The sequence below is a fragment of the Bubalus bubalis genome, chromosome 1 (assembly GCF_019923935.1).
Source record: "Bubalus bubalis isolate 160015118507 breed Murrah chromosome 1, NDDB_SH_1, whole genome shotgun sequence".
Taxonomy (NCBI): Eukaryota; Metazoa; Chordata; class Mammalia; order Artiodactyla; family Bovidae; genus Bubalus; species Bubalus bubalis.
Window position 1 is genome coordinate 20654473 of NC_059157.1, and position 12708 is coordinate 20667180.

The following is a 12708-nucleotide window of genomic DNA, read 5'->3' on the forward strand; positions in this document are numbered from 1 at the left end:
TAGATCTTATTTCCACTGTGGTCTCCTCCTACCCCTCACTCAGAGCACTAAATAACTTGTGCCCTGCTTCCCTATTCCCCACCCCCACTCTCTAAATAACCCATTTCCAACTATAATTCAGAAGAGAGCATTTTTAGCCTCACCAGTTTCCCTAGAGTAGCAGTCCCCAACCTTTCTGGTATCAGGGTCCAGTTTCATGGAAGACAGTTTTTCCACAGACTGGGGTTGCCAGGGGTGGTTTCAGGATGACTCAAGTGCATTACATTTATTTTGCACTTTATTTCTATTATTATTATGTCAGCTCCACCTCAGATCATCAGACATTAGATCCTCGAGGTTGGAGACCCCTGCCCTAAAGAGTCTCTGAGTCATAATTCTCAAAATTTACAAGACAATCCAAGATGTTGGCATTAGAATCTCCCCAAATGGATCTTAACTTTGGCATGATTTTTAGTTTGTCAAAGATGTGAGAACCAGGTAGGATGGAAAAACAGACTGAGTTCCAGAGGAGTGTGGCGCTTCTGGGTTCTGCACCAAACTCTCTGTGTGGAGGGGGCAGTGATGTGCCCAGAAGTCTGCACACCTGCGCAGCTGGGCCTCTGTGTTCCCTTGGGAAGAAGAAGGTGTAGACTGTGGCCCTGGCGGCCTGACTTGTGTGCCACACCAGCCTCAGGTTTGGAACCACAGACCTGAGGGAGCTTGGGAAGCCACCTGAATATGCTGTCCATTTATGGACTCATCAAATGATGGCTTCAGTTATTTACCATCTGTCTCAGGCCTGCTGCAGGCCGGGCATTGCTCCGGATGCTTGGATCCAACAACAAACAGGAGAAATCCCCACATTGTAGTGATGCCTGCATTCTAGTAGAGGAGACATACCATCAACCAGAATGTCAGGTGGACAGAAGTACCATAAGGAAAATAAAGCAGGAGATGGGATGTGGGTGACCAGGAGGTGGTGGGAGTGGGGATGATGCTGTTTGTACAGGGTGGTCAGGAAGTCTCTTTTTGAGCAGAGACCTGAATGAAGCATGTATGGGGTGTGGGGAGGCTGGTTGGGGACCTAAGTGGTTAAAACGGGGTCCTGAGGTGGGAGTGTGCTTTGTAAGGAGGCCGTGAGGCTAGAGCAGGGTGAGGAGGGGCAAGAGAAAGGAGCAGAAGACGCAGGAACCTGTAGATGTGTGAGTGACAAAGTGAGCAGAGAGTCTGAGCAGATGAGTAACGTGGTGTGATGTGCATTGTGTGGGAATCCCTCTGGCTTCAGTGGGGAACAGACTGTGGGATCAGGAACTCGGCTAGGAGAGCATCCCACATGCAGGCTGATGGTGATGTGGACCAGGGAGCTGATGAAATGGTCAGATAGATGGGTTTGAAGCTAGAGCAACGGGATGTGCCGATGTATTCAGTGTGTGGTGTGAGAGAAAAGGAGAGATATAAAGGAGTCCACGTACTTTTTCCAAAGTAAGCGAAGAACAGAGTGGACATTCACAGACATGGGGAAGCTTGGAAAAGGAGTACCTTGTGGAGCATGGGGCCAGTGGGAATCAAGAGTTTGATTTTAGACACATTAGTGTCCAAGTGACAGTGTTTAATAGGTAGTCAGATCTCAGTGTGTATTCAGGCAAGAAGTCAGGACTGAAGGCGGCCTGAGACCGTGGCTAGGCAAATGGCCAGGTTGCTGGGAGTTTCCACATAGACTGAGCTGCCCTTGGAAGTGGCTCTTTGCCCTGATGAAGCCGTCCTGTTTGGGGGTCCCTTACTTTCTAATGGACATTAACATTTTCATGATTATGTTCTTTTGGCTTCACTGAGGCTTCATTTGGAAGCTGGCTGCACCTACCTGCTGGAAGGTGTACCCGAAAAATAAGAAAAAATAGACTTAATTGAATAAGAATTCTTTCTTGTTTACAGTCACAACTTTGAAGAGGTTAGAGATGAGGGCTCGGCTGCCATTGGTCTTGTGATGTAACACTTTTCACGATGCCAGGGGCTTTTTGTTTGTTTAAAACAGACTCAAGTCCAAGCTGGATCTTTTGGGAATGAATCTTGGATGGGGGGAGTAGATAAAGAAAAGCTGATGTTGGAAGAGGGTCTGGCTGGACCACTTTCCTGGTAGTGTTTGTTGATACAAGTGGGTGATATTCATGTGCAAAGTAAGGAGGTGGAAGAATTTCAAGGTTCCTTCTAGGCTCTGTGGGTCTGACTCTAGTTTGTGGGGTCTTTCAGGCCTCTTTAGTGGCTTCTCAGCACCCTCCTCACCCAGAGAAATTCATTCTGCCTGCCCCTCCCTTTCTCCAAAGGAAAAATGAATTTTCAGGAATTCTTGTCATCTTCCTTCAGAGACGTGAAAGTAAGATACAATTTCCAACTGTTCTTCAGGACTTCAGATTCCTCCCTTTGTCCTTCAAAACCAGGTCGACTTCGACAAGGCGGCCTGGCCACTGTTTCAAATTTCAGTTCAGGTCCTAAAGGTTCCTCCCCTTTTCAGATGAGAGGAGAACTCAAGTTGGAGGGAAACCGTTTTAGTCTGAAGGCTTTTATGAAACTGTCTGCATTCACTCCTCTGAGCCTGGAACCGTTTCCAGGAAGAAGTAGGTGACAGGCTATCCAAATAAAGAGTCACCTTTTGAAAGCACTCCAGCCCAGCAGCGTGGGGGCTTTTTATGATCCTGACTTGTATCTTGAGAGCAGGCAGGCCAGAGCTGGGTCTGGGCTCCGTTCCTCCTCTCCCTCTCCTCCCCTTAGCGCACTTTGATCTGTGAAGCATGTCTAATCCTCAGCCAAGTCTGCTAGAACTTTATCCAAAGCAGGAAAAGGGGAAATATTTTTCCTTTCTTGGGTGGATTTGTATTTATATAAACCCTTAGCAATGCTGATGGAGCCAAGTGGCCTGCACACAAGTCTGAGGATCAGGGTGTTGGAATGACTGAGTGCAAGATCGGGCAGGGTAATGGGTCCCTGTTCCCTGGGTCAGCTTTGACATGGGTCAAAGGTCTGGAGAGGGTGGTGTAAGTCCTGGTGTGCATTTTGCTGGAGGATGTGCTTATATATAAGGCCGTTTATACAGCAGCTCAAGCTGAGCCAGCAGCTGATCAATTAACTCCAGATCATAACTCCAGTGAGATGTCTGTATGTATGTGAATGATTAGTTCACTTTATTTCTTCTGTCATCACTAAGAATATAGGATGTGGAAGGTCTTAGCTGTCCTCTGAAACTTTAGTGTCGGAAACTTGACCTTTTCACAGTGTGTCTGTTATTGATTTACTGATACTTGCATGGATCTGTCCACACCATTTTGGACCAGCCCTTGCCACTTCTCAAGGGTAGTGAGTTTTTGCTTTTTTATTGATGTAACACTGATCTGTAACATTATGTAAGTTTCATGTGTACAACATTATATTTCTACTTCTGTCTGCCCTACAGTGTACTCACCACCAAAAACTCAGTTTCCATCCATCACCATCCATTTCAGTTCAGTTCAGTTGCTCAGTTATGTCCAACTTTTTGCGACCCCATGAACCGCAGCGCGCCAGGCCTCCCTGTCCATCACCAACTCCCAGAGTTTACCCAAACTCGTGTCCATTGAGTCGGTGATGCCATCCAACCATCTCATCCTCTGTCGTCCCCTTCTCCTCATGCCTTCAATCTTTCCTAACATTAGGGTCTTTTCAAATGAGTCAGCTCTTTGCATCAGGTGGCCAAAATATTGGAGTTTCAGCTTCAACATCAGTCCTTCCAATGAACACCCAGGACTGATTTCCTTTAGGATGGATTAGTTGGATCTCCTTGCAGTCCAAGGGACTCTCAAGAGTCTTCTCCAACACCACAGTTCAAAATCCTTTTTAACTCCCCTGAGGTCATCCTTTTCCTCCTGGGAGCCACTGTTCTCTTCTCTGTATCTCTATGTTTGTTTATGTTTAGTTTGATTTGTTCATTTGTTTTTGCTTATTAGGTTTTTATATTCCCTATGAGTGACATCAGACAGTATTTATTTTTCTTCACCTTATTTCAGGGTGGTGAGTTTTTCAGGCATGTCTCATATCGATATGATGGCTTTCTTGTCCTAAAACCACTTCCTTTAAGCTTCAAGTGGTGCCTCATGGTTCTATGTTTCTAGGCTACAGCATGATTTGTTTTCAGACTTTCTAGAGAAATCTTGTATAAAATCTAAAGATAGCATCCCTTGCTCTTGTGATATCCTGATTTGTCTATTATCACTGTTGTTTAGTCACTAAGTCGTGTCCTACTCTTGCAACCTCATGGACTATAGCCCGCCAGGCTCCTCTGTCCATGGGATTTCCCAGGCAAGAATACTGGAGTGGGTTGCCCTTCCCTCCTCCAGGAGACCTTCCCAACCCAGGGATCAAACCCATCTCCTGCATTGGCAGGCAGATTCTTTACCACTCAGCCACCAAGGAAGCACATTGTCTGGGCTAGTCTGGACATGATGAAGTTATTGACAACAGCCAGTGTACAGAACATTGATATAAATCAATCTTTTAAAAAATTTTTTTTAATTTATTTATTTTAATTGGAGGCTAATTACTTTACAATATTGTAGTGGTTTTTACCGTTCGTGACACTGTACAGGAGACAGGGATCAAGACCATTCCCATAGAAAAGAAATGCAAAAAAAGCAAAATGGCTGTCTGGGAAGGCCTTCCACATAGCCGTGAGACGCAGAGAAGCGAAAAGCAAAGGAGAAAAGAAAAGATATAACCATCTGAATGCAGAGTCCCAAAGACTCGCAAGAAGAGAGACGAAAGCCTTCTTCAGCGATCAGTGCAAAGAAATAGAGGAAAACAACAGAACGGGAAAGACTAGGGATCTCTTCAAGAAAATCAGAGATACCAAAGGAATATTTCATGCAAAAATCAGCTCGATAAAGGACAGAAATGGTATGGACCTAACAGAAGCAGAAGATATTAAGAAGAGATGGCAAGAATACACAGAAGAACTGTACAAAAAAGATCTTCACGACCCAGATAATCACGATGGTGTGATCACTGACCTAGAGCCAGACATCCTGGAATGTGAGGTCAAGTGGGCCTTAGAAAGCATCACTACGAACAAAGCTGGTGGAGGTGATGGAATTCCAGTTGAGCTATTCCAAATCCTGAAAGATGATGCTGTGAAAGTGCTGCACTCAATATGCCAGCAAATTTGGAAAACTCAGCAGTGGCCACAGGACTGGAAAAGGTCAGTTTTCATTCCAATCCCAAAGAAAGGCAATGCCAAAGAATGCTCAAACTACTGCACAATTGCACTCATCTCACACACTAGTAAAGTAATGCTCAAAATTCTCCAAGCCAGGCTTCAGCAATATGTGAACCGTGAACTTCCTGATGTTCAAGCTGGTTTTAGAAAAGGCAGAGAGGAACCAGAGATCAAATTGCCAACATCCGCTGGATCATAGAAAAAGCAAGAGAGTTCCAGAAAAACATCTATTTCTGCTTTATTGACTATGCCAAAGCCTTTGACTGTGTGGATCACAATAAACTGGAAAATTCTGAAAGAGATGGGAATACCAGACCACCTGATCTGCCTCTTGAGAAATCTGTATGCAGGTCAGGAAGCAAAAGTTAGAACCGGACGTGGAACAACAGACTGGTTCCAAATAGGAAAAGGAGTTCATCAAGGCTGTATATTGTCACCCTGTTTATTTAACTTATATGCAGAGTACATCATGAGAAACGCTGGACTGGAAGAAGCACAAACTGGAATCAAGATTGTCGGGAGAAATATCAATAACCTCAGATATGCAGATGACACCACCCTTATGGCAGAAAGTGAAGAGGAACTCAAAAGCCTGTTGATGAAAGTGAAAGTGGAGAGTGAAAAAGTTGGCTTAAAGCTCAACATTCAGAAAACGAAGATCATGGCATCCGGTCCCACCACTTTATGGGAAATAGATGGGGAAACAGTGGAAACAGTGTCAGACTTTATTTTTCTGGGCTCCAAAAATCACTGCAGATGGTGACTGCAGCCATGAGATTAAAAGACGCTTACTCCTTGGAAGGAAAGTTATGACCAACCTAGATAGCGTGTTCAAAAGCAGAGACATTACTTTGCCAACAAAGGTTCGTCTAGTCAAGGCTATGGACTGCAAGGAGATCCAACCAGTCCATTCTGAAGGAGATCAGCCCTGGGATTTCTTTGGAAGGAATGATGCTAAAGCTGAAACTCCAGTACTTTGGCCACCTCATGCGAAGAGTTGACTCATTGGAAAAGACTCTGATGCTGGGAGGGATTGGGGGCAGGAGGAGAAGGGGACGACAGAGGATGAGATGGCTGGATGGCATCACTGACTCAATGGACGTGAGTCTGGGTGAACTCTGGGAGTTGGTGATGGACAGGGAGGCCTGGTGTGCTGCGATTCATGGGGTCGCAAAGAGTCGGACACAACTGAGCGACTGAACTGAATTGAACTGAACTGAACAATCTGAGGGAGCCAGAGAAAGTCACACCTTAAATTTGGTTTGACTTGATTCCCAAAGAGTCGGACACGACTGAGCGACTGATCTGATCTGATTTGACATAAATCAGCCATGGGTGTACATGTGTTCCCCATCCTGAACCCCCTTCCCACCTCCCTTCCCGTCCCATCCCTCTGGGTCATCCCAGTGCACCAGCCCTGAGTGCCCTGTATCATGCATCAAACCTGGACTGGTGATCTATTTCAAATATGATAAATATACATGTTTCAATGCTATTCTCTCAAATTATCTCACCCTAGCCTTCCCCCACAGAGTCCAAAAGTCTGTTCTTTACGTCTGTGTCTCTTTTGCTGTCTCGCATATAGGGTCATCATTACCATCTTTCTAAATTCCATATGTATGTGTTAGTATACTGTATTGGTGTTTTTCTTTCTGACTTACTTCACTCTGTATAATAGGCTCCAGTTTCATCCACCTCATTAGAACTGATTCAAATGTATTCTTTTTAATGGCTGAGTAATACTCCATTGTGTATATGTACCACAGCTTTCTTATCCATTCATCTGCAGATGGACATCTAGGTTGCTTCCATGTCCTGGCTATTGTAAACAGTGCTGAGATGAACATTGGGGTACACGTGTCTCTTTCAATTCTGGTTTCCTCAGTGTGTATGCCCAGCAGTGGGATTGCTGGGTCGTATGGCAGTTCTATTTCCAGTTTTTTAAGGAATCTCCACACTGTTCTCCATAGTGGCTGTACTAGTTTGCATTCCCACCAACAGTGTAAGAGGGTTCCCTTTTCTCCACACCCTCTCCAGCATTTATTGCTTGCAGACTTTTGGATCACAGCCATTCTGACCGGCATGAGATGGTACCTCATTGTGGTTTTGATTTGCATTTCTCTGATAATGAGTGATGTTGAGCATCTTTTCATGTGTTTGTCAGCCATCTGTATGTCTTCTTTGGATAAATGTCTGTTTAGTTCTTTGGCCCATTTTTTGTGATATAAGTCAGTTTTTGATTTCACTGTTTTTTGCTCTTTCCAAACTCCAGATTCTGGCAACCTCTCTGGAGGAATTCTACATATTCATAAGTGCCATGGGAGCCACATTCACCTGCTGTCCCAGGATGTTCATCCTGGCCCCCAGGAATATGTGTCTGATGGGGCCTCACACTTCAAAGGGGAACCTTTTCCAAGTTTCTCCCAGGCATCTCGTCCCAATGCTGGGGTGGACACTTGGGCAAGAAAACTCCCTGGGGACCCTAGGACTCTATCAGCAGGTGGAGAGAGTCTAGACAGAAAAACATCCTGGAGGAGGAGGAGAGGATGGGGGCTCTTGTTTCACTACAAGTAATGGAAATGGCTGGGGGCTGGGGGGAGGGTTGTAGAAGTGGGAATTTCAAAGTTCTGAGTGTGAGGAAGAATGGTGCAGAGGGTAGCATGTATGCAAATAAAAACATAAAAATGAAGAAGAAAAAAAGACATTAAGAAGAGGAAGTGTACACTTGTGATGTGAGGGAAGAAGATCTGCAAAGAAATTTTGTCAGCAGTTTTTTTTCCCTCCTTGGTTGAACTTTTGCCAAATGCTTGATCTGAGGTCCCAGCTCTTTTGATCCAGAAGAGACCTGTGTGATGATCCATCCAGGAGGCGCCTTGGACCAAATGCCATTCTTCTTAGTGGAGCATACCTGAGACGCTTAGTCACCTCCTTCTGTTCCTCAAACAAACAAAAAGCTTTATGTAATTAAAAGCAAACATAACTATGAGGACAATCATCTTCTGTCCCGAATTGGGTTAAACAAGGAAAGGCCGGGTTTGTCTGCTCCCAGGGGAACACTGGGCAAAAAAGGAAAAATTCAAAGGGTGCGTCATCTGTGCCCCGATTTGCAGGGGGAGGCTTGGCTTCCATTGAATTACTCATCAGGAGTGTCTGAGGGCTTCACAGGCTAGCATCATTTTTATTGAATTGAATGCGTCAAAGAAGGCATCAGGAGCGTGGTCTTTGTTTTTCCTTCTGCCTGTAACCATCACCACTACCACCACCTTGGAGGGTGCTGGGAAGAAGCTAAAGTGTTGAAATTTTGTTTGTTCAGTGCAGCCTAATGGCAGGCCATGAAAACTTGCTGAAGGTAGGTACTGAGCTGTGCCCATAGTTCAAGGTCATCTCTAAGAACCCCAGCTGTCCTGCTTCTGTAGGCTTGTTGTAGGTTGTACTCTCTTAATGATAAGACTTTAAAATTGTCCCCAAAGCTTCAAGGCACAGAAGGGCATTTCTGAGTGATTTTTTTAAAACAAAGTCCCAGCATTAATAATCAAAACTGGAGAATGCAACAGATCTTGGAGACAGAAATGCCTTTACACTGTTAACTTCCCTAGAACTCACTGGGTTCCAACATTTTGAAGAATGACATGACTAAATGGTGAAATGAAAACAGTTCTGGAAGAGATTCACAGTGTCTGATGGTGTGAGTTTTTGCAGCTGCCTTTGGAATTCATAACTTAGGATGTGTCCGATTATTAAGTGGTCCAATCAGTCTGACTATTTCCAAAAGGAACAAATTGAGCCAAAAGCAAAGTGTTCACGGGAGGAACGCAGAATCCCTGAAGTTTAGGGAACGCTTCTTGGAGTCTCAGAGTGCCCTAAGAGTATATGGTATGGCGAGGTGCCGGACGAGAGCTGTGTGCACCCCAGCTGACTTCCCTGTGACTGAGCAGAAAGATGCCTGCTGAATCTAGAGGTACCCCAGTTTCCTGGCGAGTTCAGCAGTAACTCCCAGGGGACCTCCCCGGAGCGTTTTGAGGGTGGCCTAGCTGGCTTTCTTGTTAACTCAGCAGCACCCATTGGGGCAGCTTTTCAGGGACTCCAGTTGGCGCCCCCGTCTAGCCTCATTTCAACAGCATGCTCCCCACCTTCCCCCACAAGACAGCTTCCTGGGGAATTTTGTCAGCACCCAGAGGACAGTTCGGCCACCTGACCGTGAACTAGTCTGGCCTGGGCAGCCCAGCGGGCTTCTCCCCGATCCAGGGACCGCACCCCACCCCACCCCAGCTCATGAGGTCTGACTCTTGGCCTGGCCGGAGGCTCCCCATGCCCAAGCCCTTCTTCCTTGGCTCTTCTCCCTCAGCCTTGGCATATTCTTTTGAATTCTCTTTCCCCTTGGTAGTGAATCCCTTGTAATAGGTTAATAACTATTTATATTAAATCTTAGTCTGTGGTTTCTGTCTCCTGAGTAGGCTGAACCATAGAGCCAGTAAATCTTAGCCAAGACAGGAACTAAGGCTAATTCCAGAACCAAACTGCTTTGTATCATTTCTCTGTGATCAGCAGTTTCATATACACTGAGGTGATTATTGTGATTAAAGTGCTGTAGACGGATTTATTTTTGTCTTTTTAAATTTTTATTGGCGTATAATGGATTTACAATGTTGTATTAGTTTCAGGTCTATAGCAAAGTGAACCAGTTATACATATATTTACTGTTTTTTATATTCTTTTCCCATATAGAGTATTACAGACTACTGAGTAGAGTTCCCTGTGCTATACAGTAGGTCCTTATTAATTATCTTTATACAATAATAGAGTGTATATGTTAATCCCAAACTTCCAGTTTATCCTTCCCCCCAGTAACCGTAAGTTTGTTTTCTACATCTGTAACTCTGCCTCTGTTTTGTAAGTTCATTTGTACTATTTTTTTTTTCTTGGTTCTATATATATATAAGTGATATGTTGTTGTCTTTCTCAGACTTCATATGTATGACAGTCTCTAGGTCCATCCATGTTACTACAAATGGCATTATTTCATTTTTTTATGGCAGTAATATCCATTGGATATATGTACCACATTTTCTTTAGCTACTCCTCTGTCAGTGGACATTTCATCGCTTCCATATCTCGGCTATTGTAAAGACTGCTGCAGTGATCACTGGGGTGCCTGTTATCTTTTGCAATTATGGTTTTGTCTGGGTGTAAGTGCAGGAGTGGGACTGCTGGGTGACAGGGTAGTTCTATTTTTAGTTTTTAAGGAAATTCCCTACTGTTCTCTATAGTGGCTGTACCAATTTACATTTCCACCAACAGTGTAGGAAGGTTCCCTTTTCTCCACACCCTCTCTAGCATTTACCGTTCGTAGATTTTTTGATGATGGCCAATCTGACTGATATGAGGTGATACCTCATTGTATTTATAGTTTTGACTTGCATCTCTCTAATAATTAGTGATGTTGAGTATCTTTTCATGGGCTTTTTGGCCATCTGTATGTCTTCTTTGTTGAGATGTCTCCTTGCTGCTAAGTCGCTTCAGTCATGTCCAACTCTGTGCGACCCCATAGACGGCAGCCCACCAGCTACCCCAACCCTGGGATTCTCCAGGCAAGAACATTGGAGTGGGTTGCCATTTCCTTCTCTGATGCATGAAAGTGAAAAGCAAAGTCGCTCAGTCGTGTCTGACTCTTAGCAACCCCATGGACTGCAGCCCACCAGGCTCCTCCAACCATGGGAGTTTCCAGGCAAGAGTACTGGAGTGGGTTGCCATTTCCTTCTCCAGGGGATCTTCCCAACCTAGGGATCGAACCTGGGTCTCCTGCATTACAGGCAGACGCTTTAACCTCTGAGCCACCAAGGAAGTGTCTCCTCAGACCTGCCCATTTTTTGATTGGGTTGTTTGTTTTTTATATTGAGCTACATGAGCTGTTTGTATATTTTGGAGACTAATCCCCCGTCAGTTGCTTCATTTGCAGTTCATCACATCGGCCTCCAGGGCCTTTGTGCTGGGCTCCTTTCTCTTTTTTGTCTTCTAAGCCTTGTGATCTTTCATTTACTCACTCACTCCTCCATCTACCCACCTGTTCACTTTAGCAGTCAGACACAGAGCCTTAGAGCTGGAAAAAACTCAGAGATGAACAAGGCCATCACCTCAATTCTGTTTTTCGGGTGTGGGAGGTACAACATAACTCACAGCTTCTTAGAAAATTGTTTCTGGTTGTGGTCCCCATTTCCACCTTCCAGTCTTTCCCCAGGCCTCTTCAGTCACACACCCGTCCCCACCTTCTGTTAAAGGCTCCAGTCACCTCCAAACCCAGTGGCCCCATGTCTGCTGTTACTTTGCTTATCCACCCAGCAGAATTTGGTACAGCTGGTCACCCCCTTTTCTTGAAGGGGTCTGGTTTCTTTTGTGAAGCCATGTTCTCCTGCCTTGTGGCAGTACCTGGCTGGCCTCTCTTCTTTCAGCTGTCAGCTAGGAGTACCCCAGGCTCCATCTCCAGTTCCTTTCGCTTCTCTATCTACTCACTTTCCTGGGTGACCCCATTCACTTTTATGCTTTTACCGATCGCATGTTTGCTGATTTCTTCTGGATCTCTACCTTCAGCCTTAACCTTTCCCCCAAAGTCCAGAATTGAACAAGTAGTTGCACACTTATTATGTATTACCATGTTTGTCTAACAAATCTAACTTGACCAAAAGAGAGCTCCTAGTTTCTCCCCTTCCCACAAGTCACTTCTCTCTCAGTCTCACAAGTAGCACCACCAGCTGTCGTCTTCCCAGACCAAAGATTTGGAGTTATCCTTGGTTATTCTCCGACTCTTACCTCCATATCCAAGTCATTGGAAGTCCTGCTAACTGCCTACAGAACACAGCAGTCTCTCCATCTCTGTGGGCTCCTCTCCAGACCAGGCCTCTACCTCCTCCCATCTGGGCTCATCTGTGAGCCTCCTCAAGTCCCCCTGCCTTCATTTTGCTGTCCTTACACAGCAGCCAGGGTGATCTTCTCAGATCAGATGCCATCCAGTTCAGTTCAGTTGCTCAGTCGTGTTCGACTCTTTGCAACCCCATGAATTGCAGCACGCCAGGCCTCCCTGTCCATCACCAACTCCCAGAGTTCACTCAAACTCACGTCCATCAAGTCGGTGATGCCATCCAGCCACCTTATCCTCTGTCGTCCCCTTTTCCTCCTGCCCCCAATCCCTCCCAGCATCAGAGTCTTTTCCAATGAGTCAACTCTTTGCATGAGGTGGCCAGAGTACTGGAGTTTCAGCTTTAGCATCATTCCTTCCAAAGAACACCCAGGACTGATCTCCTTCAGAATGGACTGGTTGGATCTCCTTGCACTTAAAACCTTCAGCATGGCTCTTTACCACTTAGAATAAAGACCAAACATTTACCCCTGGTCTGCAGAGTCCCCAGTGTCTGGGCCTCACTCCCTTCCTTCCTCCTCTCATCATGCTTCTCCTTCACCCCACAATCTAGACTCTTCTCTGGGGAACTAAGCATCTT

At 45.3% G+C, this 12708-nt stretch overlaps 1 protein-coding gene and 1 non-coding gene across 18 annotated transcripts in view; one reads left to right on the forward strand and one right to left on the reverse strand.

The window, feature by feature from the left end:
- Positions 1-12708, forward strand: part of MFHAS1 (multifunctional ROCO family signaling regulator 1) — a 114926-nt gene that overhangs the window by 78111 nt on the left and 24107 nt on the right. The window contains exon 2 of one of the 17 annotated variants that reach the window (XM_025279079.3): positions 7491-7807. The exons of the other annotated variants lie outside the window; for them this stretch is intronic. Coding sequence (XP_025134864.3) covers positions 7491-7792 — 302 coding nt within the window. The 3' untranslated portion in view covers positions 7793-7807. Of the gene's footprint in view, positions 1-7490; positions 7808-12708 lie in introns of those variants that run through there. 17 annotated transcript variants of the gene reach the window in all.
- On the reverse strand, positions 10988-11059 carry TRNAY-GUA. Its single transcript has one exon. It is a non-coding gene; the product is annotated as a tRNA-Tyr (tRNA).